The sequence below is a fragment of the Ammospiza caudacuta genome, chromosome 1, assembly GCF_027887145.1.
Source record: "Ammospiza caudacuta isolate bAmmCau1 chromosome 1, bAmmCau1.pri, whole genome shotgun sequence".
Classification (NCBI taxonomy): Eukaryota; Metazoa; Chordata; class Aves; order Passeriformes; family Passerellidae; genus Ammospiza; species Ammospiza caudacuta.
The window spans coordinates 75,538,734-75,562,225 of NC_080593.1; the positions used below are offsets into that span (position 1 = coordinate 75,538,734).

Sequence of the window (23,492 nt, forward strand, 5' to 3'; positions counted from 1 at the left end):
GGTTAAACTTCCATGGCTTAAGATCTTTTTGTAATGCAAGATTAGCAATCATTGTTGGATTTATAGATATTGTTGTATTTAATTCTGAATTTGGATTTTTTTTTCCCAAGTATTGAAAGCACACCGCCATTCTTCTGCATAACTCCAGGCTCAATTTTCTTCATGTATCTCTGCTGCTGTGAGACAACTGGAAATGTTTTTTTTAAAAAAATGCTTTTGCACAATTCAGCAGCACTATTCAATTACTTCAGCAGCGTCAGCTAGAAGGCAGAGTTTATTTCACTCAAACCCCCCTCCTATGGCTTCCTTATTGCCTTTATTAAAAATATTGATGTTAGGCAGGAACATATAAATGAATGGATTTAGAGGTTTTGTTTAGCACTTTCTATTACTAAAATATCCATTCCTTTACATTCATTAAGATGTTAAGCTGTACAATTATAAAATTAACTGGATTTATATCAACTAACTTAAAATTATTGTCATGATGGTCATTTTGTTACACCATTGCAATGTGTTTTCTCTTCTCAACACCAGAACTGCAACAGGACAATTGCATTTGATATGCTGGGTCATTATTATTCATTCTATTTGTTAGTAACAGTTGCTATAAAATGTTTATTTTATAATCAACACTGCAGTAATGAGATTTAGATGAAGGTATATCTTTCCCATGAAGAACTGCCTGTGGATAGTGCATATAATGACAGTGTTTCAGAGTTAGGAAAAACAAGGCAATTTAGCAAGCCTTATTGAAAATAGAAATTAGGCTGTTTCACTAAGTGATGCTGCATACTCCCAGCCATACCACTGAAACAAAACAGCAACATTTGGCTGTAATAAAGATTGCAGAATCCAAAAGATAAAAAAAGGGAAGAAATTCACTTGTACAAAGCATAAGTTTGTTTCATTTGCATTATCTACTCCTATTTAAACCAAGAAAAGATTAGAAGATTAAAAACTAGATCCTGACACATTGCTGTGAATAGATTAACTATGCACCTTTTTTTCCTGTTATATGCTTGAGTTAATTTGTTTTCTATGAAGTCACATATTTATGACTTGTCTTAGCCGTATGAAGCCCAGACAAAGATATGTCTCCTCATATATCAATTTCCCTTGATATTTTAGGAATGCAAGAAGGGAGCGAGACTATCACAGGCATTTGAGCTTATGCAAAAAAGTTTTAAAGCCAAAGGTACTTTGCCTTTTCAGGCAAAGCTAGGCCAAAAGTACTAGACCAGAAACCACAAAGCAAATGCTTTGCTATATAAACTCTTTTGATCATATTTCTACTCTTTTTTTTACTCTGAAACTGGAAGCATATACATGGTTTCATGCAGTTATAATTTTGCTTTTTACTGACTTTTAACCAAAAGGACAAGTACAGGAGGCAATTCTGAAATGCTGTCTGAATAGCCCTCTGAGTGTTTTGAATTAATCCAAATAAATCACATGAAAGTCTGAATGTTCTGGAAATTCATGCTGAGATATAGATTATTAAACTCTCAGTTCTGGTTCAGGCATTACTAAGGAAAGTATGTCACATGCCATTTTAAAGTTGACTTGTATTTTAAGAGAAATGAGCTAGCTATTTCCTTCTCTGGTAGCTAGAAACAAAATAAAATAACATAACAGATTGCAAAATAGTTGGTATAAGCAATAACAACTACATCATCATCAGAGCACAATTAATTATTAAAGACATATGCAGATGACATATTTTTCTACCTTTAGATTCAGTTCCAGGTGGGTCTGAAGTATTTTGAAATTTCCTGCCATGGGAGGAACAAATAAATATGTTTATAAACATATGAAGGCTTCACTAATCATACAAATTTGAGGAGGCCAATTTCAGAAAATACTACAGGAGATCTCAAAACCTCATGGGGAAAAATATAATCAAATTTTCATTATGAAATTGAACATTAAAACCAAACTCTGAGCTACTCATTTTTCTTGGTAGCCTTCTCTGCAGGACTTTCAAACACCAGAGGGCCACAGCCAAGCTATTAGCCCTTGGGAGAGAATATAAATATAACCTCTTAGGGAACAAATTGCAGAACAGGCTCCACTAAAAAAAGCATATTTACCTAATGTCCAGAGCTATGCATTAGTGTGATGCCCTTTCTGTCATTTCATCGGAGAATGGAGAAACAATTTAACAAACTGCTATGATTAAAAGCTTCTTTGAGAAGTTCCTTGAAACATTTTACCATCAGCACTGTGTTTGTGAATACCCAGTGTTCTGTGGTTCATTTGTCACAGTTTTCAGGGGGAAAAAGACAAGGAGTATAATTCCTAAAGGAATAAATGCTACATAGGGTTGTTTATTTGTATATTTATTTATTTGACCAGGGGCTCAGCAGAAGATTTCATTTCAGTACAGTGGGATTTCAAGTTGGCAGCCACTTCACACATACTACCATGAATCCTAAAAACGTCAGTGTTGAAGCTGCTAAAATATTCATTATTTTCTCTAACTTTTCACTTGAATTTCTTTGTTACTTGAGTGTTTCAAGGTATCAAAAGCAATACTAAGTTTTAAAAAACTGTTCCTGCAACTTGTTCCTGGTAGAACTGAAACTACACCTGGTCCCCAAATGAGTGAAGCAGTTAACAATACTCATAAAGAACATAATAGTTAGACACATGGGGTACTGGGGAAAAGTCAGTGTAGCTCTTCAATAGGAAAGTCCTGCCTCACAGACCTATTCAAGTTCTCTGAGCCGTCATTAAGCATACAGGTATCTTTGATCTCTTTGATAAGAGTTCTGCTTCCAGAAGGCTTTTCACAGGGTGAATCACCAAAAGATCTTAAGCACCCATGAGCTAGAAGTGAAGGTCCCTGCATATATCAGTAATGCATTATATAACAATTATTTTATAAGTTATTTTAATTTAATTAATAAATAATAATTTAAAAGAAAGATAATCCATTCATTTGATTAAATGACAGAAACTGGCAGGGAGAAGTAAATAATGAGTTTTGACATTGAAGTATCTGTTTTAGTGTTCCACAGGGACCTGTACTAGAGCCAGCACTGCACATACCCATAAATAAACTGAAAGCAGGTTTGAATATCAAGGTGAAAAGCGCTGCAAGTGACATTCAGCATGTGCTGGGATTAAATTAATTTTCTTCACAATGGCTAGTATGGAACTGCGTTTTGGATTTGTGGTGGAAGCAGCGTTGATAATGCAGAAGCATTTTCATTACTGCTGAGCAGGGCCTACCCAGGGCTAAGGCCTTTTCTGCTCCTCACAGCCCCCCAGCAGTGAGCAGGCTGGAGGTGCACGACAAGCTGGGAGGGGTCACAGCCACAACAGCTGACCTCAACTGACCCAAGGGCTATTCCAGATCATCTGGCATCATGCTCAAGATACAAACCTGGGCAGAGAAAAAGAAAAAGAAGGGCGTTAGGCATAAAGTAGTTTGTCTTCCCAAGTAACCATTAAATGTGGTGAGATGGAGACAGATCTCCTTGAGATGGCTGAACGCCTGCCTATGGGAAGCAGTGAATGAATTCCTTGTTTTTCTTTTTTTTGTTTGTAGCTTTTGTTTTACCTAGTAAATTGTGTTTATCTCAACCCATGAGTTTTCTCACTTTTGTACTTCTGGATCTCTCCCCTGTTCTAATTATGGGTGAGGCTTAGCTTCCACCTGGGGATAAACCACCACAGCAGAGCATCATAAAGCTAAGTGGGTGTGTAAAGGAATCTTATGACTGTGGTTCTACTAACACACTTCAACTCTGAAACTTTGTAATGTACTTTGTATGTAACTTTTCAATGCAATTATAGACTCTAACATTATTTTGTTGTACCAACTGTCACTCTCCCAGAAAACTCCCATCATGAAATTTGATAGACAGTATGGATGTGGTAGACACACTTTGGACTGAGGTAGGGAGAAAATAAGGAAGTTTAATTATTGATTTGAGCCTTGCTATGCCAACAAAACTCTACCTTACAATGGTCTAATAGCTACAGGAGTTTGACATACCTACATTTGAAGTCTATACAATAAATGAGTGGGCATCCAAATGATACATGATGACACAAATTCTTATGAAACTATGTGAAATCACACACAAGGCAAAACCCAGACTATACATTTAAAATAATAAATTCTTTCTACTGCCATTGGGGAATAACACCATAATGTGACAAGAGATAATACAGGAAAACTTTGGCCCAGGGCTGTGTGGTCAATAAAAAAGCAAGGTATGCCATATATCATGATGAAATTAAGTAGAGAAGGTGATTAAGCTGCTGTTTATAAATTCATGAAGCAACAAATTATGATTGCTGATCTCAAGAGATATAAAAAAAAAAAAAAAACAACCAGAAGAGATTCAGAGGAAGGCTACAGGTGCAATTGAAAATCTGGCACAGCTTCCATACAAAAAATGATTAAGCAGGAAGTCCCAGAGCTTTCCATCTTGGAAAAATGACAGCTGAGGGAGAAATTGATTTAAGTCCATACATTCATCAGTAGCAAAAAGAGTGGAGAGGGAATAACTGTTTTCCATGACTTCCAATGGCTGTACTCCTTGTCTAATGAAGATGTCATTTACAACGTTCAAAAACAAACAAAAAGGGTTTGTTCTTTTCACAGGACTGGTAAACATGAGTCTCTTTGCAGAATATTGTTTCTCTGAGACACATATATGCTTTCAAAGGAAACTTTGAGAAAGTCATGGCAAAGAGAATCTGTGGGGGACTACTACCTTGTATTTGGAGACTAAGAAAATGCAGAAGTAAAACTATTATAGGCTTCTCCACACTTAGGTGTTACCATGAGTGTCTGCTTGTTGAATATACCCCTAATTGTACTGTCAGGTTACTAACAAAATAGGCACTACTTTATTACACTGATTTTGAATTTATTCATGTTTCACGTTTGTTTTTCATTAAAATGACATCTGAGTGAACGATTTTTTGGGGTCTTTTTTTAGGGGAATGTTTTTAATTTTTAAGAAGAGATTCAGACCTAGAAATAAGAAAAAGTAAATTTATCAAAATTTATATTTCCAAATTTATAATTTTATCGATTTTATTCTTGCGAGTGAAAGAATAACAATTTGTAGGTATTTTAAAGTGTTTGTTATGGAAATATAGGATAAACCTCAGCTGCATCAAACTCCTTTCAGACTACCTGAGATAAACTAATAGCAAAAAAATATGTTAAGGTTACGCTCATTTCTTTGTATGAAGAAATAAGCATTTCTGTGTACGAATTCCTATGCTTGCAAGAGTCCTGCTGAGCTCTGAAAATAAGACTTTAGATTTTGTGATCCCATTGGAGACAGCAGAAGGACATAAAGGAGACTGATCTCTAATAAATGACAGCATTCAGCAGCTGCTCAATTCCCTGAGGAAGGAAGCAGCAACAATGGGCTACAATTACATTCTGAATTTGCTAACCACCTTTAATTGGTCAGCAACTCAGTTTTTGCAGTCCAGAGAAGTGAATGCATAAGTGAATCCCTTGCAGGCAGCAATTAAGTCCTTCTCTATAGGAACAAGATTTCTTATGACTCAGATGTACATGAACAAACAAAAAAGAGAATGTCAGAGATTGAAGTTTTTAAAAAGACCTTGAGATACTAGCTTGAAGATATATTTATTCTGAGAAATTCTAGCTTGTATAAACCTCTTGTGCCATTATACAAGCTGTAGACTCAGGAAGTTTAGCAAGCTGTCGTTGTGGTACATGCCATGCTCAGGAGATATGCAGAGATAGGAGGCACCAGATGTGGAATCTCAGTATGCTTCGTTAGGAGCTTGATGTGTGACCAGAGCAGACTGATACATAATGAAGCAGTAAGAAAAGGAAATTTAGAGAAAGTGTGTAGTCCCAGTTATCAGGAGAACTGGTAAATCCTGTCATTAACAGTGTTGCCATAGATGAATCTCATCTGTTTCATGCAGAGAGAATAATGAGAATCAATATGTCTGGAAAATAGGGGCCTATACCTCCAGATTTCGGTTTGGGTTTGTATCTGGCAGATAGAAAGCTATGTTGCTTATGAAAAAAACAAGAAAACAAAAAAACAAGAAAACAAGAAAACCCCAACTCCTGAAAACCTCAACCCTCAATAATACAGCAAAAATAAATGCCTTAATTTAGACACCTGCAGAGTATCAATGTCAAAGTACAGACAACCAGGTTATGAGTGAGAATATGTGAAACAATCCTTAAGGGGAGGAAAAGAGAAAAAATTTTGCTTTTATGATAGCACTTACTTTTCCTCATGTTTCTAAAGGCTGTTCTTTAAAACCATGAATGTGATGAATGTGTTGCATTTGTAAATAAGGTGTGGCATAAAAACGTATAATACAGCTTCATTATATGAAAAGAGTGAAATGTGTTCCCTGTAGAGAAAAATCAATACTAAAGATCAAAGGAATATCTTCAAAAGTCCTTGCTTTAAGGGTTCACAAGTGTTATATTTCCTTGTTCTCCTCACATTGATGAAAAAGAGATCCTGTAAAAATGTTCATTATTGGAGAAAAAAATATTTTTTTATTGCAATGAGAAAATGCACATTTCACATGCCTATTCTAGTGGCCTGCCTGGAAGCAGATATTTTAAAAGTCTCTTTTAGCTTCATTTAATATTATTGCTAAGAATTGAGAGGCCCTTTTGCATGATGGGTTGGGAATACTGAAGGCATCGTTCTCAGCTGAGGGAAGTATGGTTGGGCAAGAAACTGTCTAGAAAAAGTTTCATCTGCTCCTCAGAAGATACTTGTTCCAGAGAAGGGCAGATGGTATTTGCATTGCCCAGGGAGAGTTGCTTTAAATCACAACTTTGCCTCTGCACAATTCTGCCAGTGGGGTTTGTCCAAATATGAATCAACATGTTCTCTTGCCAGATCCATCCACCCAGGGGATTTGAGTTGCTCACTGTGAGTGCTATTGAGAGGGTGACTCAGGCCATGATGAGGTGAATTTCGACATGTATCTCCAATTTAGATACCCAAGAGTCTGGAAAAACTCTAAAATAAATGCTAACTCTCTCTTGTCACAGCAAGAGAAATGTTTATCCTAATGCACCTACAAACCATAGATTCGTTTGCCTAAAGACATTAACTCAACAGACATTCCAATACAAATTGCTGTTAGTTCAAATTCCCTATTATTTTTATTAGTATGACTCATGTAGCTAAGGGAACCCGCACTGATGTCCCAGAAATAAAGAATTGCCTTCAGCTGTTTCCTGGCAAAATTTTCTAGTGAGCTTCACCGTATTCAGTGGTGAACAGATAAGCAACCTGATAGGCAAAAAACAGTTCTGAAAGTCTATTCTGGAAGGTTTGCGGTGGGAGATGGTGAGTGGGAAAGTGTTTCTTTAGTGTGGCCCATGTTTCTGTGCCTGAAGAGGATCTGAGTACCTGTACTCAAAGAATGGGTGTTCATTACTTAAAAAAACCTGTCCCTTAAGCTTTGGGCATCCTCAAAACCTGCTTCAGCTCTCCTAGAAATAATTTCTTGGTTACCTCAAGTTTTGCACATTGGTTGTTTACTTTTAATCTTTTTATGCTTAGCTCAAACCTCATCTTTATCCATGAATAGAAAGAGGGAAGAAAAAAAGCTTTTGGACAGAAGAATGCTAAACCATAATGCTTTTTTTAGAAAACCATACATCCAAAGACTATATTCAGGTCTGCAGTATGACTGCACTCAGAGAATTTGAGTGCTGCAGCCAAAGGGAAGCATGTGTATGCATCCTGGGATCTCTTTAATTGGTTGGGGAAGTGATAAAAGTAAACCTACAGTGGCACAGATCCAGCCTCTTCCTAAATCTTGGGATTATCGGTGCCAGTGTGCTGTTTATAGCACAGCCTTTTGTTGCTGCAGCTTCACCATTCTTAGTGCTCAGTCTAGGTAGATTAAAGTTGCATTCAGATATGTTTTTTTCCAAAAAAGGCTGACAAAGCCAATGAGACTGCTCCCATGCATGCGGGCTACACAAGATTTATATTCGCTATATCTCCTTAAAATACATACTTAGTTTTACAGATTGTTCGGATCATCCTGACCATTAGTTACATCTTTCTTATTTAGAGATAGGAGTGCAAAATGAAGCGCTGCTGCTGCAGTTAACTCTGCTATTTTTAGCTATTTTAGCACCAGATTTTTTTCTTTGAGAACACAAATTTTGCTTCACTGTTAACAAATGAAACAGACTAATGTGGGATACATTATCAAGTTGCTGAAGGTTAGCTTTTCTTCGTGTCATGCTTAAGAGTGACTGTGCTGCACTAATTAAAAACATTACCATGGCAATTGCTATAGAAACATTTAAATTGGCATCATCAGTAACAAATCCGTGCTATTGATCCCAGCAAGGCTTATTTCACACTACACCTGAAGAATCTAAATAGAATATTTTGCATTCAAAAGGACTTCAAGAGATAAATTTTTTCCAGTTGTTACTGTGCTCAGGAGAATAATGTTTTTCATACAGAGATTATTCATTTACCTAGAGCTGTTGTAGGATTCTGATACCAAAGTCCTTACTGCAAGGAGACACATTTCTCTCAAACCATACAAATAAAAAATACTTATTACCTCCACTCAGATCCACTGTTTTGCAAAATGAGGAAGAAAAGCAGGTTCTCAAAAATGTTTGGCATTCATATGTTTAACACATTAATGCCCCATCTTAGGAGAAGTTTCCAAGATAACTAGAAAGAAAATAATTTTCTATTGTTTGACAAAAACAAGTAGTTGACATTTTACTGACTAAATGATGGGAGCAGAAATAAAGTGAGAAGAGATTACATGTAGAATATTGATTGGTCGCTTGGAAAAAAATAGATTATTCTCTAAAGATCTTTGGTCCTCTTAGAGGGGAAATCAAATTTGATGTTTATCATAATATTCAGTAGACACATTGACCCAGAATAATAAGTGCTTCTTTAAACCTAAAAACTCCAGTCATCTCAAAAATAAAAAGCAGGAAAACATGGGCTGTAGCTTAATTTTTTGTTTTTGTTCGTGCTTCATTCTTCTTGACATTAAGGATGCTACCGTTATGTAGTAAAGTTCTACTAATTATCAAGGAAATCAGTAGAGGGCAGCGCTACACAGAAAACCACATGTTTGAAGCAATCTCAGTTTAACTTCTGCCCTGGCTAGGACAAAATATGGGAAACTAGATTCCTTTCAGAAAAATATCTCTCTGAAAAATTGGTGTTGTAAGAGATAATTTCTTCTAGCAGAGTCAGAACATCTGTGCATGATGCAGAGTTCCTTTGAATTGGAAAAGTTGGTCTTACTTTTCCAGACCATGCCAGAATCCTTTGTTTCAGCATTAAACTTCGCCTTCTGAGTCTACAGAGCACAACTCCTGACCCCTTGAACAGCTGACATGAGATAAGATGCATAAGCCAATGACAACCTTGAAGTTTTTCTCTGAGTACAAAGAAAAGAGTAGCATAAGCCCCTCCTGCATTTAAATGAGTAGGGCAAATAGTCTTTGGACAGAAAGGAATAAGGGCAATTTCAGGAAATTAAAAATGTGCAGTTTTGAAATAACAAAAATGAAGCATTTGAAATTTTATTTATATTTTGAATTATCACCAGACTGAAGATGCAATCATACATCTCTAGAAGGCCAAATTAAAATATATTGATATCACCCACCCTTCTCTGTTACAAAAAGAATGTAAAATCAAAGTAGACTAAATCATCCGAGTGTTAGATTTGTCTAGGTTTTGAATTAAGGACATTTTGAAGCAAAAATGTTTACTCTTTGGCATTTTTTAATAACTTCTTTTCCACAGCAGTCTTTCAAGACTTAGACGTTTTAGAAGATCACTTTTAGTATTTTTAATAATTTTATGAATTCAACTATGCATTGAAATTCCACCAAATATGCATGTTATTTTTAGGAACTTTTGCTTAGTGTATGGCTGGTTATGCCTTACTGCAGAAAAGATGGTAGGGCCCAACCAATTAAAGAATTAAATCAGTCATGACCTTAAGTATATAAAAACACAATCTTTATCAGAATAGTTACATTAAAACACATAATTCATATCAATTCAAAAGTAATCAAATCCAAAATTTGATTAATATGAACTTTTGAATATAATCATTCAGAATGTACAGAAGAGGATTCTTGAGCTACAGTCCAAATGCAAGGGCAAATGAAAGCACTATTTGAGGACACATCAAGCAAGAATACGTCCAGAAGAGATAAGAGACTCAGGAAGAGTCAATGGACAAAGTTGATTGTCTGATTTCTGAATACAGTATTTCCAAAGGTTCCTGTTGCTGCCTACTTTCATTCTGCAGTACCTTAAGCAGGATCTAATTTACAGAGCATGAAGAGGCCCTTCAATCTGCCTCAGATGATGCAGAGGAAAGGATTTGAAGTGCAAACAATGATGTCTTATGCTCTACATTAATAAATAGCTTTATTCAGTCTAGTATTATACAAGGAATTCAACTCATCAAACTTAAACATGGACGGAAGATTGGCTGACTTCAAGGTTTTTTTCTTTTGATCTGTATCCAGTAAATTTCAATCACAAGACGGGATCATCATGTACTAAACATGTTCTTCAGTTAATGTCAAAATTTTCTGGTATTAAATTAACCACAGAAGAGTTGCACTTTGCCCCTCTGCCTGCAGCAGTGACATACTGAGCATTAAAAGGGAGAAAATTGGAATTCAAATAAAACACATTCATGAATGTATGCCAAGATCTATGTACCTTCATGATTTTATGCAAATTAATTTACTTAGTGCTTTGATTCTTCAATTAAAATAAAAAGCAAAAGAAAACATCTTTTCCTGCATGATATACATGATCTTCTGCATAAATATGACACCTATTAAGTAGCTTTCTTTTTGTTTTCTAACATGATCTTAGAAAGTGATAAATATTCCAAGCCTTCACTTCTTGCTCAGCTAAAACTCTTTTTGAAGTTGCTAAAATGCTTATACTTTGATCCTCCTTCAGAATTGCTGGTTAAGACACTGAGTCCATGCAGAATATCATCATTTTAAGACAATTTCACACAAGGGTACAATTCCAGTAATTTAATCATCAAGGCCTTTAGAGTACAATTCAATAAATGTTTTCCATTAAATAGTCTTTGTTCTCAACTGACTAATAATTTTCACAAAAGCATTTTATTTCCAAAATGAACTTTTGTACAGAAAACATTACCTTCCCATCTTCTACAAAAATCCCAAACAAATAAGCAACAGAGTGAAAATAGTCGTTGGCAATATTGGGTTGCAGAAGAAAGGGGGATAATTTTGTATGCTTTTTTTTAAATTTCAAAATATCTGAGTGTTGTGGCCTCACACTGCTATCACTGTTAGTGGACCAGGACTCTCAAACAAAATGTACTTTTGCTTCTGAATTGTTTCTCTATCATTTCTGTAATATACAATGACAGCTCAGCTAAAGATATCCTAAAGCAAAACTAGAATTAATGTGAAAAAGTTTATGGAAAACACTGGGACATCAGGCACTTCAGTTGCACTGCCAGATAAAGAGTATGAGATTTATTTTGTTTGAATAAATATTGCTTACAAGCTTCACAGAAAATATCAGAGTAATTTTCAGAAAAACACTAATTACAGTAAGGTTTTTTATAATGAAAATTCCCCTTCATTCAGACTGATTCAGGGAAAAATGAAATACATTCCAAATGGAGCATTCTTTTCCAAATGCAGAGTTATATTAACCCCAGCAGGATTCTTATGAACCTACAGTTGTCTAACAAGTACTTTTTGTTCTTGTTTAAAGCATCTGTGGAGGCCATCAATAATACTTAACAATTTTCATTTTATAACTTCCTTTCTGCAGAAATAGAAGATCCTCTGGACAATTGGGGGCTAGCAAAGGGGAAGAACGGGATGTAGTAATCATAAAGTAACAGAGAATTTAGATTTGTAGACAGTTCTGAACAGATACTAAGGGAAGATAGCATCAGGCTGAGCTGGAAGAGATTAGGTTGGAAGAGTTCTTATTTGGGCTCTTTCCTTGTGTCAGGATGCTGCTGGGAGCTAAAGATTTCAGAGAAAGTATTATACGCAGCTTGTGTTTTAAATTAATGTCTATGTACTGTGTGAGTGAACCAGTATGAGATGAAAAAAGACATTAAAGAACTTGACTTAAAAACTCCCTGAGTAATTTTCATGGTTATTTGTCATTCCCATGGGTTATTGTTGGGATCACTAGACTGTGTTCCTGTTTCATTTGGGAAAAGAGTTACTGCAACTTACACAAACACTTTTCTCTGTCCCCTAGGTTTTTCTTACAAAAGGAATATAACATTTGAAAAATTTGTTCTGGTGAATTATTAGAGGAGTGGAGGCCAACAGCGTCTCTGGAAATGATGAGGACTCACTCCTTTCTGACAGTTTTGCTTTGGAGCTCTGTGTTTTATGTGGTTCGTATGATGCCATCCCAAAAAAGGACTAACAAGCACTCACACAGTGAAAGGATAACAGGATTGTCAGAGAATGATGGCAAAACACTGCACCGCACCAAGCGTGGTTGGATGTGGAATCAATTTTTCCTGCTGGAGGAATACACAGGTCCAGATACTCAATACGTGGGCAAGGTAAGCCTTGTGTTTAAAGGATTCTTTAAAGGTGTTGCATCTAACACCCTTGGTACTTTCACTCCTTCTCCACAGCTGTTTTGCTTTTTGTGCAGCAGTGGTCCTAATTTCTCGTTATGTCAAAGCGCACCACAGATCACCTGAGGTTCCATGATTGTTCAAAGGTGTGAGAGAAACAAAGAAGTTCAGTGAAAAAAGAAAGGAAACTGTTCAGACTAAAAAGTTCCAGTTTCTTATAACAGATGCCTATGCAAGTTTTATCACTTTCTCAGCTGTTAAGCATAAATATTAGATAAGAGAATATAAAAGCTATGATTTCATTCATCTGCCTTATGGTTTTTTACCAGAGTGCTGGGCTGTATACTTTCTCAAGTGAAATATACAATTCTGTTAACAATAAAATTACTGTCTCTCCATGATTCCAAGTAGGGGTGTAATGTTTGAGGGAAAAAAAAATCTGGAGTTTGTTATTTCTGAAATAAACTGAAAGTTTTATTAATGAATTGTAGGGTCTTACAATCTTTGAGATCTCTCTATGTCAGATAACATCAACAATGGCATCTCTGAATTCCTGTTGTCTCCAGTCCTACCTTTTCTGATAACATGGCACTCAAAAATTTCTAGATTTAGCCCTTTGGTATCTCAACATCCACAGATCTGACTTATGGTCTAGTATAACCAAGTCATCTTTATCAAGATCTAGAATATCAGAGATCTAGAATACACTCAGAGTGACTTACAATTAAGGAAATGTTTATCTTAATGGCTTAAATAAATAAATGTCCAATTCCGTTTCTGTCATTCATCCACAATGCTGTCACTAGCTCTTATTATCAGCTAATTCTCATTTTCAGATGCCTAGCTACTAAACTGATTTGGACATTTGTAGATAAAACCTCCAAAATATTTTGAACATTAGCTAATATCTCTGGTTCTGGGAGACATGATCATCTGGAAACCATGAAAATCATCTCCCTATATTAAGAAACAAATGTCGAAGAAGTCAGCCTTTGTAACTAAAAACTTGATTCTTACCTTGTTCATGCCAAGACCTGTACAATTTTGTTTTCTTTTAAATAAATCTAACGTGAAGTAGCAGAAATGAGACAAAGGCAAATAATACAATTGCTACATCTGTTTATCAGTGTGTAAAAGTTTTGTTGTAGGCAAAAGGGTCTCCAATAAAGAATTAACTAAGTGTATAGGGATACTTCTAAAAACAACATATTTACAAGTATTATTGAATATTAAGTAGACTTGTGAAGAAAATATACAGAAAGGTACACAATAATTCAAACTCCATATCTGTAAATTTACCTAGACTGACAAAAATAGACTGATATCTTAGTAGAAATCCGTCAGAGAGGAGAAGGGAATGTCAAACATTAGAGTTGCTTCTAATTTCAGTCCCACTGACTATAGATGAATGACCACAAACTACTTTAACACTCAAATAAGTTAAGCTTACATCAAGACCATCACCACCATCCCTGTTTCACAAAAGGAATGCTTACATGTTATACTGCAACACATGCAAACTTATCAAAGTAAGATTGCATCTTACTTGTTCTAAACTAACAAAAAATTATTGGACCTTATTACCGTAGACTTAAGTCCAGGAAGAAAAACCAAAGGGCTGGAGAGCAGATGGATCTGAGATGTCTCACATCTTTTAACTCAAATTACTTGTTGATATTTTTTACCCTTCACTACAAAATATTACAGAAAGACCCCTGAGAGAGGTCAGCATCATTGATTCTCTAAACAGGTGAAAATTACCCCAAATATTATCCTGTGTTCCAAAGAGGAATTACATTGAACTGATGAACTCCATGTGTTTTCATTGATTTTATAACAGTTTATACCATGGTGAAATGATCCCAGTTCTTTCCTCAGTGGTATAAAACCACAGTAAATCCATTTTTAGTTAGTTCATATTATCACAGGTACATGTGACGTGACAGCACCAAGAGGGAGCTGCTACAACAAGAGGATTTTTTTTAAAAGGAATAAAAAACACCCCAACAACTTCATTGAACAATATTATTCTGAGAAAGGCTTAAATCTCAGGTTTAGTATTCTCCTCTTCAAAGTGATGGTAATTAGCAAACTAGTGTGTGTGAAGTAAGAGCACTTTTATTCCAACCCATGGGGACTAGTTCATACCAAGCATTCTTATCTCTCCCCTCTTTAATATGGATATGCACAGGCAGATGGGTTTCTGGGGTAGAATAACAAATCTGGTACTAAAATTTAAATAAACTGAATTAAGAAACTTTATCATAAAATAAACTTCTAGGGGATCATAGCCATAATATTAAAAAATTAGTAATTTTTACAGTTGGATTGCTTGTAGCCACCCTTCAAGGATGGGGGATACATGCAGAACAATTGCCTTGTGAATGTGATGGGAGTCAAGGTAAATCCAGACAATTTACAGTATGCCCACCTCACATCCTTCTTTCCTTCTGCAAACTCAGAGGATTCATGTCTCAAACACAGGTGAATGCATAAAATACATTGTTTCTAAAATGCATAGGGAGATAAACATTGCTCTAGACACTTTACAAATGAAATATTCAGTCAGATGTGTAAGGTAAGCAGTATCAGAGTCCCTTTTAAAAAATTAGACAAGAATAAAAAATAAATCTTAAAATATAAAAATGGCTACATTCTTTCAAAATGCCTGTTGCCTAGTGAGATGCATATCTAAATCAGATTAGTGGGAGGAAATTTCAGAGGACGTAGTGAGAGAAACTTTAAAACCTGATTCTGCCTACTAAGAATTCACAGAAAAAGTGGATTACAATATAGCATTAACAGTTAAATTTGTGAAATTATTTTCTTTTTGAAGGAAGAAAGAAAGACAACCTGATAATTTTTTTTGTTATAAAATAAGGTTTTGAGAAAATAAACACCTGCCTGTATGTCATATCTGGGAATCTCTTTTTTTTTTTGCATGGGAGGGGCCATAAATCCAGCCTCTTAGCTGCTACTAACTTTAAGCCCCTTGCAGAACCTGAAAGTCAAAACACTGATCTTTTATGAGAAAAATTTACCAGATCAATTCACTTCCTACCAACCTATCCAAAGACATTATTATCTTAAAAATAGACAAGTAGTTCAGGAAGTATTAAAATGCTGATGAGGAAAAAACTTGCACAGAAGGCTCTAACCAAGTACCCCTCAAGGAAAAATTAGCTTTATTTTCGAAAGATAATATTGATTTTATGTGTCTCCATTTCTAAATAACGTAAGCGATACCCACTGAATGGACATCACTTGTGCAAAATGCCAAATACCTTTAACTCCACTCCTTATGAAATATCCGTAGACAAGAATAAATAGACTTGATCAAAATCATGAGCCATTTTGGAAAATATGGCTTTATGTTTTGCAACAGTATATTGAAATGATTTCAAGAGATGAGATTTTCCCTCCTTTAAGTCACCCAATTACTTTTTTTTACATGGAAGCTCTACTCTCCCTGTATCAAACAGGCACCTTGCTAATAAAAGGCTGCTAATTTGATGGACAGATAATGGGTGAAGCACCATGCAATATATGTCAGAACCAATCATAAAGATTACAACCCTACACCTGCCATATCCCAGAATTTTAAAAAGGAAGAAACAAACAAGAATAAAAATATTTTTTTTCACACCACCTGCAACTCTTACTTCTCAGAACATAGGAGGAAATACAAAATAAAAAATAAATATCACTGCTCAATTTTAGCTGCTCATGAGTAACCTCCTGTTTAACAACTTCCATAAAAACAAATTAACTAGGTTCTGCATCTCATAAGCAGCATTTAAATTGGGTGAAAACTCAAGAATTATCTCTCTTCTATCATCAGTTAAACCAAGCAATTTGTTTCATGACATTTGTTTGTGTGTCTTAACAAGATGTAAAAAGTGAAAAGAAAAATAGTGAAAGAGTAGTTTTCTGTTTTGTTTTTTTTTTGTTTTTTGTGAGGGGGTGGAGGTGTTTGGTTTTGTTTTGTTTTTGGAAAGGCAGGGTACAACATATATTTAAATGCAGCCATTTCTTTCTTGTAATCTACATTTATAAATATTCAGACATCTGCAATATGGTTGTATGCTATAGCAGTCTCTCTTAAAACAGAGAGACAAAACCAAAAGAACTCAATTAAACTCCATAAATAATTACTTACATAATAACAATTTAACTTAAAAACAATAAAAGAGGTATCACTGAATTGCCAACCTCACCAGACTTGGTTATTTTTTAAAAATATTCATTCAAATGCCCCTTTGTACCGAACAGTTTTGAGGTTTTTTCCTTATTATTTAATGGAATTTGATAGCATTTTCTTGTAAATATAGACTGTAACTATATTAATGGCTGAAAATATTATTTCACATTACTTGGCTCCCTGCCTTTGGTACACCTACCAGTCCAGAGTAAGCTCACTAATAATATGAAAAGCAGCAGAGAAGTTGGAAACCTGAGAGCAGTAAAGCACTTTCTTCATTAGTCTTATCCTCATTTATTCATGTCCTCTGAACATGTTGCTGAGGCCTTGGCCATACTCAGCCTCTGCTCTGAGCAGCTGGGAGCTTATGGCCACCAGAGGGGACCCAAAAATGCTGGCTCTTGGCAACACTGCAGTGCCCAAACCAACAATAACCTTACCTGCTCCATCCTGAAACATAATGTTCTCTTCTACAGCAGTTTTTACTTATTGCCTAATACTGTTTTCTTTGTGTACTGAATTTTTATATTTATCTTGCATTTGAAGTGAGAGAGAGAAGTTGCTTTTTTACTTGCAACCTAAATCAATTTATGCAATTTTTCCTTAAGGATTTCTTTATAACATTTGTTACTTTTCCTCTACAGAGACAGTTTAAGAGTGACCTGTAAGGATGAGAGAATATAAAGACGCACAATCCTTTCGGTGTTTCAAGTGTGCTCTTTACTTTGTAATAACTACAGTCCACTTGTCCTCCCTGTAAAACTACTGCAATCAGGACATCAATAAATGCAACTAGAAACAGAATGGTTTTCGGTATCTTTTAACTTAGCACTATGGTAAATTATAAAAAAAAAAAAAAATTGCAAAAACCCCACAGAATCATAAAAGAATTATATGCTTCTACCATTTAAAGATATAATTCAACTGGGGGAAGATTTCATCATATTCTTATTATATTCCATCTAGTATGCACTGTATCCCAAAGCCATCTAATAAATCACAACTTTTGAAGAAGGGATAATAAAATATTTTCATTAGAATATTTGTTCCTAAAGTAAAACAAATATTTTAAGATTGAATAAAATATGAAAATTAGTAGGGTCTCCTTTTGTCTTTCTTTTCTCAGACCTCAAATTTTTCCTTTTATTTGAGTAAATACAAGGAAATAATGATGTATCAAAACAGAAAAGGGGAAAAAAATGAAGACAGTAAATGCCAAAGAATTATGAAAAACAGTCTAACCAATATTTAAAAAATACAAAAGAGAAAACTTTTTTGATTTGGAAATTAATAAGTCATCTCCACTTACACTGCATTCTTCAGTTAGCACATTTTTCAATAAATATTTGATCTAGTTTCAAGCAGCCATATCCTAGGCAGATGAACCACCAAAATGAAGTTAAAATTAAAATAGACAAACAGAAGGGGAAAAAAATTAAAAGTGCCACAAGATGTCCTTGTCTTAGACACATTCATAAATTAATTGCAGGCACCAATACGGAGCCATAGTTTTACTTGTTTAAAAATTATTTATTTTTTGGAGGCTTTCAACATAAAACTTATTGAAAAATTCTGGAAGTAAAATTCATTTTTGTCAAAAAATAATAAAAAATAAAGTCTTCAATAAATTTTGCTATTTTAAAAAGAAGGCTGGAGGGTCAGGGAAGAAAATGATGAAAGACAAATGTTACATCTTCCAAACAAAATGGGACTCTTTTTCTAGAAAGGGCAACAGGAATTTCTGACAACACATTTTTGATTGAAGTTTCAAAAACAGTGACAGAGATCACTAATAGTGATTAGAGATCTAATCACATCATGCATAACCCAAGTATAAACTGTTTAAATAGGAAAGATCTTGAATGTGTCATTGAAAGAATGGGCCTAAGCTAGAATTTTGCTGTCAAATTTGAACATCATATTTCACATAAAATAAAGAATTATTTTTGAAAACAACTGCAATGATCAGAGGCTTCAAAGACATGAATAACAAGAGTGAGTTGGCATTGTTTGGTACAGATAGAGCAGCTGTCATGAGATCTGACAGCTTCTGTTTCTTCAGCTACATAAAAGGCTGTTAAAAAAAGTTTTTGTCATGTTCAGGGTGAGAAGTTGGGTTCATATTGTCATAAAGTTGATTTACACTTATCATCAGGAAAAAGTTTTTTGACGGTAAATACTGTCAATACAGTTAAGTACTAGGCAAAGAGTTCTCAGAGAGACAGCATTGTATTGATACTGGAGGTTTTCATGACAAACCAAAAAAAAACACACATGCCAGAAAGGTGGCAATGATACTACCTGGAGGCTGAAGTCAGTGTTTCTCTTTAGGGCCCTGGCTGTTCTGTTCTCAAGGCTTCTGTGCGTGTTTTTCAAGTTCAACTGCTGAATCAGCTAAACTTGTTTTGAGGTGAAAAATTTAAATTAAAAAAAAAACAAAACAAAAAAAAAAAACCAAAAAAAAAAAAAAAACCAAACAGAAATATAAGAAATGAGGAAATCCTCAAAGTTTTCATTGCAAATTTCCCCTTTCTCCTTTCCCTTGTTTTTCCATTTCCTTGTCCCTTCTTCTTCTCCTCTTTGGGGACAGAACATCCAGACTGCAATGATTTTCAATTTAAAAAGAATAAAACAGGAAGCTACAAAATACACACCTCTATGGATATTTAATGGAAAAAGGGGAGTTTTCAATGTAATTGTTGAAAATTTAGCAACATTAACTGAAAAGTTCACCCACAGCAAAAATGCAGGTCTTCTAAAGAACTACTAAGCTGCTTTTAAAGCTAAAGTCAATTCATGACAATTCAACATAGGTAAAACGACCAATATTTCTCCAATTCTTTTCCCTTCTCCCTCTCTCCCTCTATGCTTCTCTTAGGTGTGGAAAAAGTTATGTTCACCCAATACTGAACCTAGCAGCAATGGCATGGAGTCTACTTTATAGTTCTCCTCAATGCTTGCTCTTGGCTTAGTCACAGCTACCCTTCCCTGGGGATGTCCTGAGTGCGCTCAGAGCACCAAAGGGGTGGGTCCAGGCATCAGGAATGAGAGGCCCTCCCCTGTAGAGTTCACTGGAATTGAGCATGTTGACAAACTAATAAAAAACCCAAGGTTTGAAGTAAAACCACCTATTTTAAAGACACGGTGGGCATGGAGAAGGGAGTTGTCTTCTGTCTTCTGTCTGCAGTGGTAATTTCCAGCTGCCAGTTAAAACATAATTTTCATTTTAATAAAAATGGTTTTTCTGAGCTTAAGTGTCTCTTGTTCTTGTCAAGGTCTATATGTGAAAAGGCCTAAGAAGGTCTGGCTTGAAGATTTGTCTGGCTCAGGAATTTGGCACAATAGGTAATTGTTATCCGTAGAATAGCTCTATCTTATTAAAGATCCTTGGCTAGTATTTCTTAACCTTGTAGCATTAAGCCTGGGAAAAGAAGATTAGACCAGTGGCAATCTGCAGACCCATCATTATTTATTACCAGGCAATCATTTATTGCGCATGAAAAGGTGGGAGGCTGAGGAAAACACGTTTCATGAGATATTTTTCATTAGGTTGCTTATTTATTCCCTTGATTACATTATGGGAATGATTCTGGAGAGGGAAAGTGCTTTGACTACATTGTGTTTTACTGGTACCTGCCAGCCCAGTGATAGAGTGCAAAAGCCATCAGAGCAAAACAGTCTGTGACTACCTAAAAAGGTCGATTTGGCAGCATCAGAGGATGGTATTGTGCCCAACACATCAAATAATGTGTATTGCAGGAATCATCACACATTTCAGTCTTCTGGAAACTGGAAAAAAAAGAAAAAATGTTGATCTAGTCCATGTAATTGGCCAATTTAACACTATGCTGGGTATCAATCGAAAGAAGAACTTGTGTGCTCTTACCAGTTTTGGAAATGCATAACCATGGTCTGATCATTGCTGTATGTATCTCTGTAGCAGCACAAACACACTGGGCAAACTTCTGCTCACTCCTACTTCAACAAAGGGTCAAGAAACACTCCTGAAATCCCTCTTTTCTGTTTTTACATAACAGAATGTAGTAAAATTAATAAGAAAACATTACAACTTCCATGAACATTTCAGAAGTCACAATTCCTCTCTGTCTTTCTTCACATTTCAGACACAATTATGCCCATTTCAGACGGAAGCCACTATAGCAGTTTTTTCAAATTTTGAAATCAAGGAAATGACAACCAGGGTGATAATATTAATTGAATCATTTAAATGAAAAGAAAGTTTTGTTATGTATTCTCCATTTCCATTGGATGAACTTAAGAAGAAATAGCACCAAATTATCTCTTACTTTAGGTGTAAAGCACTTGCCAGAATCTCAAAGAGGTTTTAGAATGGTTGATTCTAAGAAGGAATTTTTATCCCATATCCTGCCATAAAAAATATTAGTAGTGCTGGAAAAAATTATTAATAAAATTTGACTAAATTTTTGTTGTATGTAAATTTTACTATATTTTTTCCATCTGTAAATTGTAATCGCCAACAATTCTCTAATGAAACATTTCCTCAGAACTTGTCTGTGTATGAGTTATTCCCACAAAATATTACAAAAAAAAATTCTGGAATAGAATGACAATAGCTATGAAGAATTGGGCTAAATGGCATATCAATATCAGGGTACACTATGTAAAGAATGAAGAACCAAATATATACTATCTACCTGCTTGGGGAACAGTGCCTGAATTTGTGATATAATCGATTGCTTTAACTTTTTCTAAAGTATAACGATGACCAAAAAAGATACTAAATGTAATATTGTTGTACTTCTATTCAAGCATCCATAAAATTAATCTAACCTAAAATTTGTATTTGCTGTCACCACCTGTAGCCATTTTTGATGTTTGAACTTCTAGCTTTTACTACATATTTCTGATTAAGAGATGAATTAAACTACATTTCCAAATATTGAGAATAAAATTGCTTCTTTTAAAAAGTTCAGGTTTACATCTTCTATGAAGTTAAAGCGGAATTAAACACTAATATATCACACTGATAAAATTTTGTAAGTACTGATGTAACCTTTAAAAATGGTGCTCTTCAGATAGCTGAGTCTTGCAGGGATTGTGGAAGTAAACATATTTTTCTTTTTAATAAGCATTTCTGATGAATGAACACTGTCAAATACCAGAAGGAAACAGAGCATTAAATGTTTATATACAACAGGTAGCTGACTGATAAGAACAAATTAAGAAATGAAAAATCAAATATCAAAAGTATTTTATTTCCCTTTCTCTCTACCATTACATTATTTGCATTTTAAAAGATGAGATTAACATCCCTGTAAAACAATAATTTTTTAAGAAAGAGGAAAAAATAGACTGCATGTTCTGTGCAAAATAAGTGACTTAAAGAAATAAACATTTGCCTTTCATTTTAAACCTCTATAAATTATATATAAGCAATTGGTGTGAACAATAAAATGTATTTAAAGAGGAATTTGGCATGGAAACATATATTTCTGTATCCATAATCACTGAAGCAAATGGAAGGAAGGTTGTTGCAAGAAAGAAAAATAAATCATTAAAGTATGTTGAGTTATTTTTTAACTCTAAATTTCATGGAACATTTCAAGCAAATACATTAATCTCTGTAAAGGCTAGTAATTATGAAATGGAAGAGGTCATAGTTTGATTGCCACACACTCCATATAAAAGTTTAGAATCACATACAGAAAGGCATGAAGTGAAGGGAAAAATATGAATCTGTAGAAGAAGAAATTTTTCAGTGCCTCAAAAATACAGAGGGAAACAGGAATCACCCATTCTATTTTCATCTTATTATAGATACTGCAATTAATTTTCTTGGTAGCTCTGGTGGCTAAATCTGGTCTAACTCCATGTTGTGTAAAAGAAAAAGAAGAAATACACACCCCCCCCATAATTTAAAGTCCTTTTATTATCCTAAAAATTTTGAAAATATATCTGTGTGTATATACCCATGTAAATCACTGGTTTATCTTCAGGATAAAGAAAGGATTTACATTGATACCTTTGATGCAAATATAAGAGAAAAGGATAAGTCAAATGTTAAAATAATGATTCTAGGATTAGTAATTTCCACATCCATAAGTATAATTCAATGAAATTTATCAAAGTACTTTACATTAAATGAACATCACCTATGGTGAGACAGACACTGACAAAACATCTCTTCTGAGGAGGAGAAAACTGCAACAAAGTCGCTGAAACAGTAATTTGAGGTCACAGAACAAGTCAATGACAACAGTTTGATGCAGAATGGAATAGGGACAAATTCACAGAATGGCAAGGCTTATCTATTTGGAGAAGTCAAGACAGAAAGGAGAGCATTCATCAAGAGTGAAAACAATTTGAAAAAAGCACTTCTGTTCCCTTATATTATTAATAACAAAATCTCAATTTCTATCCTAAAATCTATTTTCAAATGATTAACAAGGTCATGGTCAACATTTGACTCCAGTTGAAGATGCAGGATAATTAACAAAACAATCAGTTTTATTATGCGTGTTGTGTCCTTCTCCAAAGGACAGAGAATTTTCTTAGACAAAAATAGATTTCAGAAGAGAATGGAGACAGTCATCATTGAATTCTCCAGTTCTCCCCCTACAAAATTTTTTTCATAAAGTTATTACAACATTAGCATCGATGCATTCAGAATGTTATCTGCCTTAGCCAT

General features: G+C 34.7%; 1 protein-coding gene across 2 annotated transcripts in view; it reads left to right on the forward strand.

Moving 5' to 3' along the window:
- Positions 1-23,492, forward strand: part of CDH9 (cadherin 9) — a 98,241-nt gene that overhangs the window by 18,648 nt on the left and 56,101 nt on the right. For both annotated transcript variants that reach the window (XM_058818640.1, XM_058818649.1), the window contains exon 2: positions 12,288-12,603. In XM_058818640.1, the coding sequence (XP_058674623.1) occupies positions 12,373-12,603 (231 nt within the window). In that variant the 5' untranslated portion in view covers positions 12,288-12,372. The remainder of the gene's footprint in view (positions 1-12,287; positions 12,604-23,492) is intronic.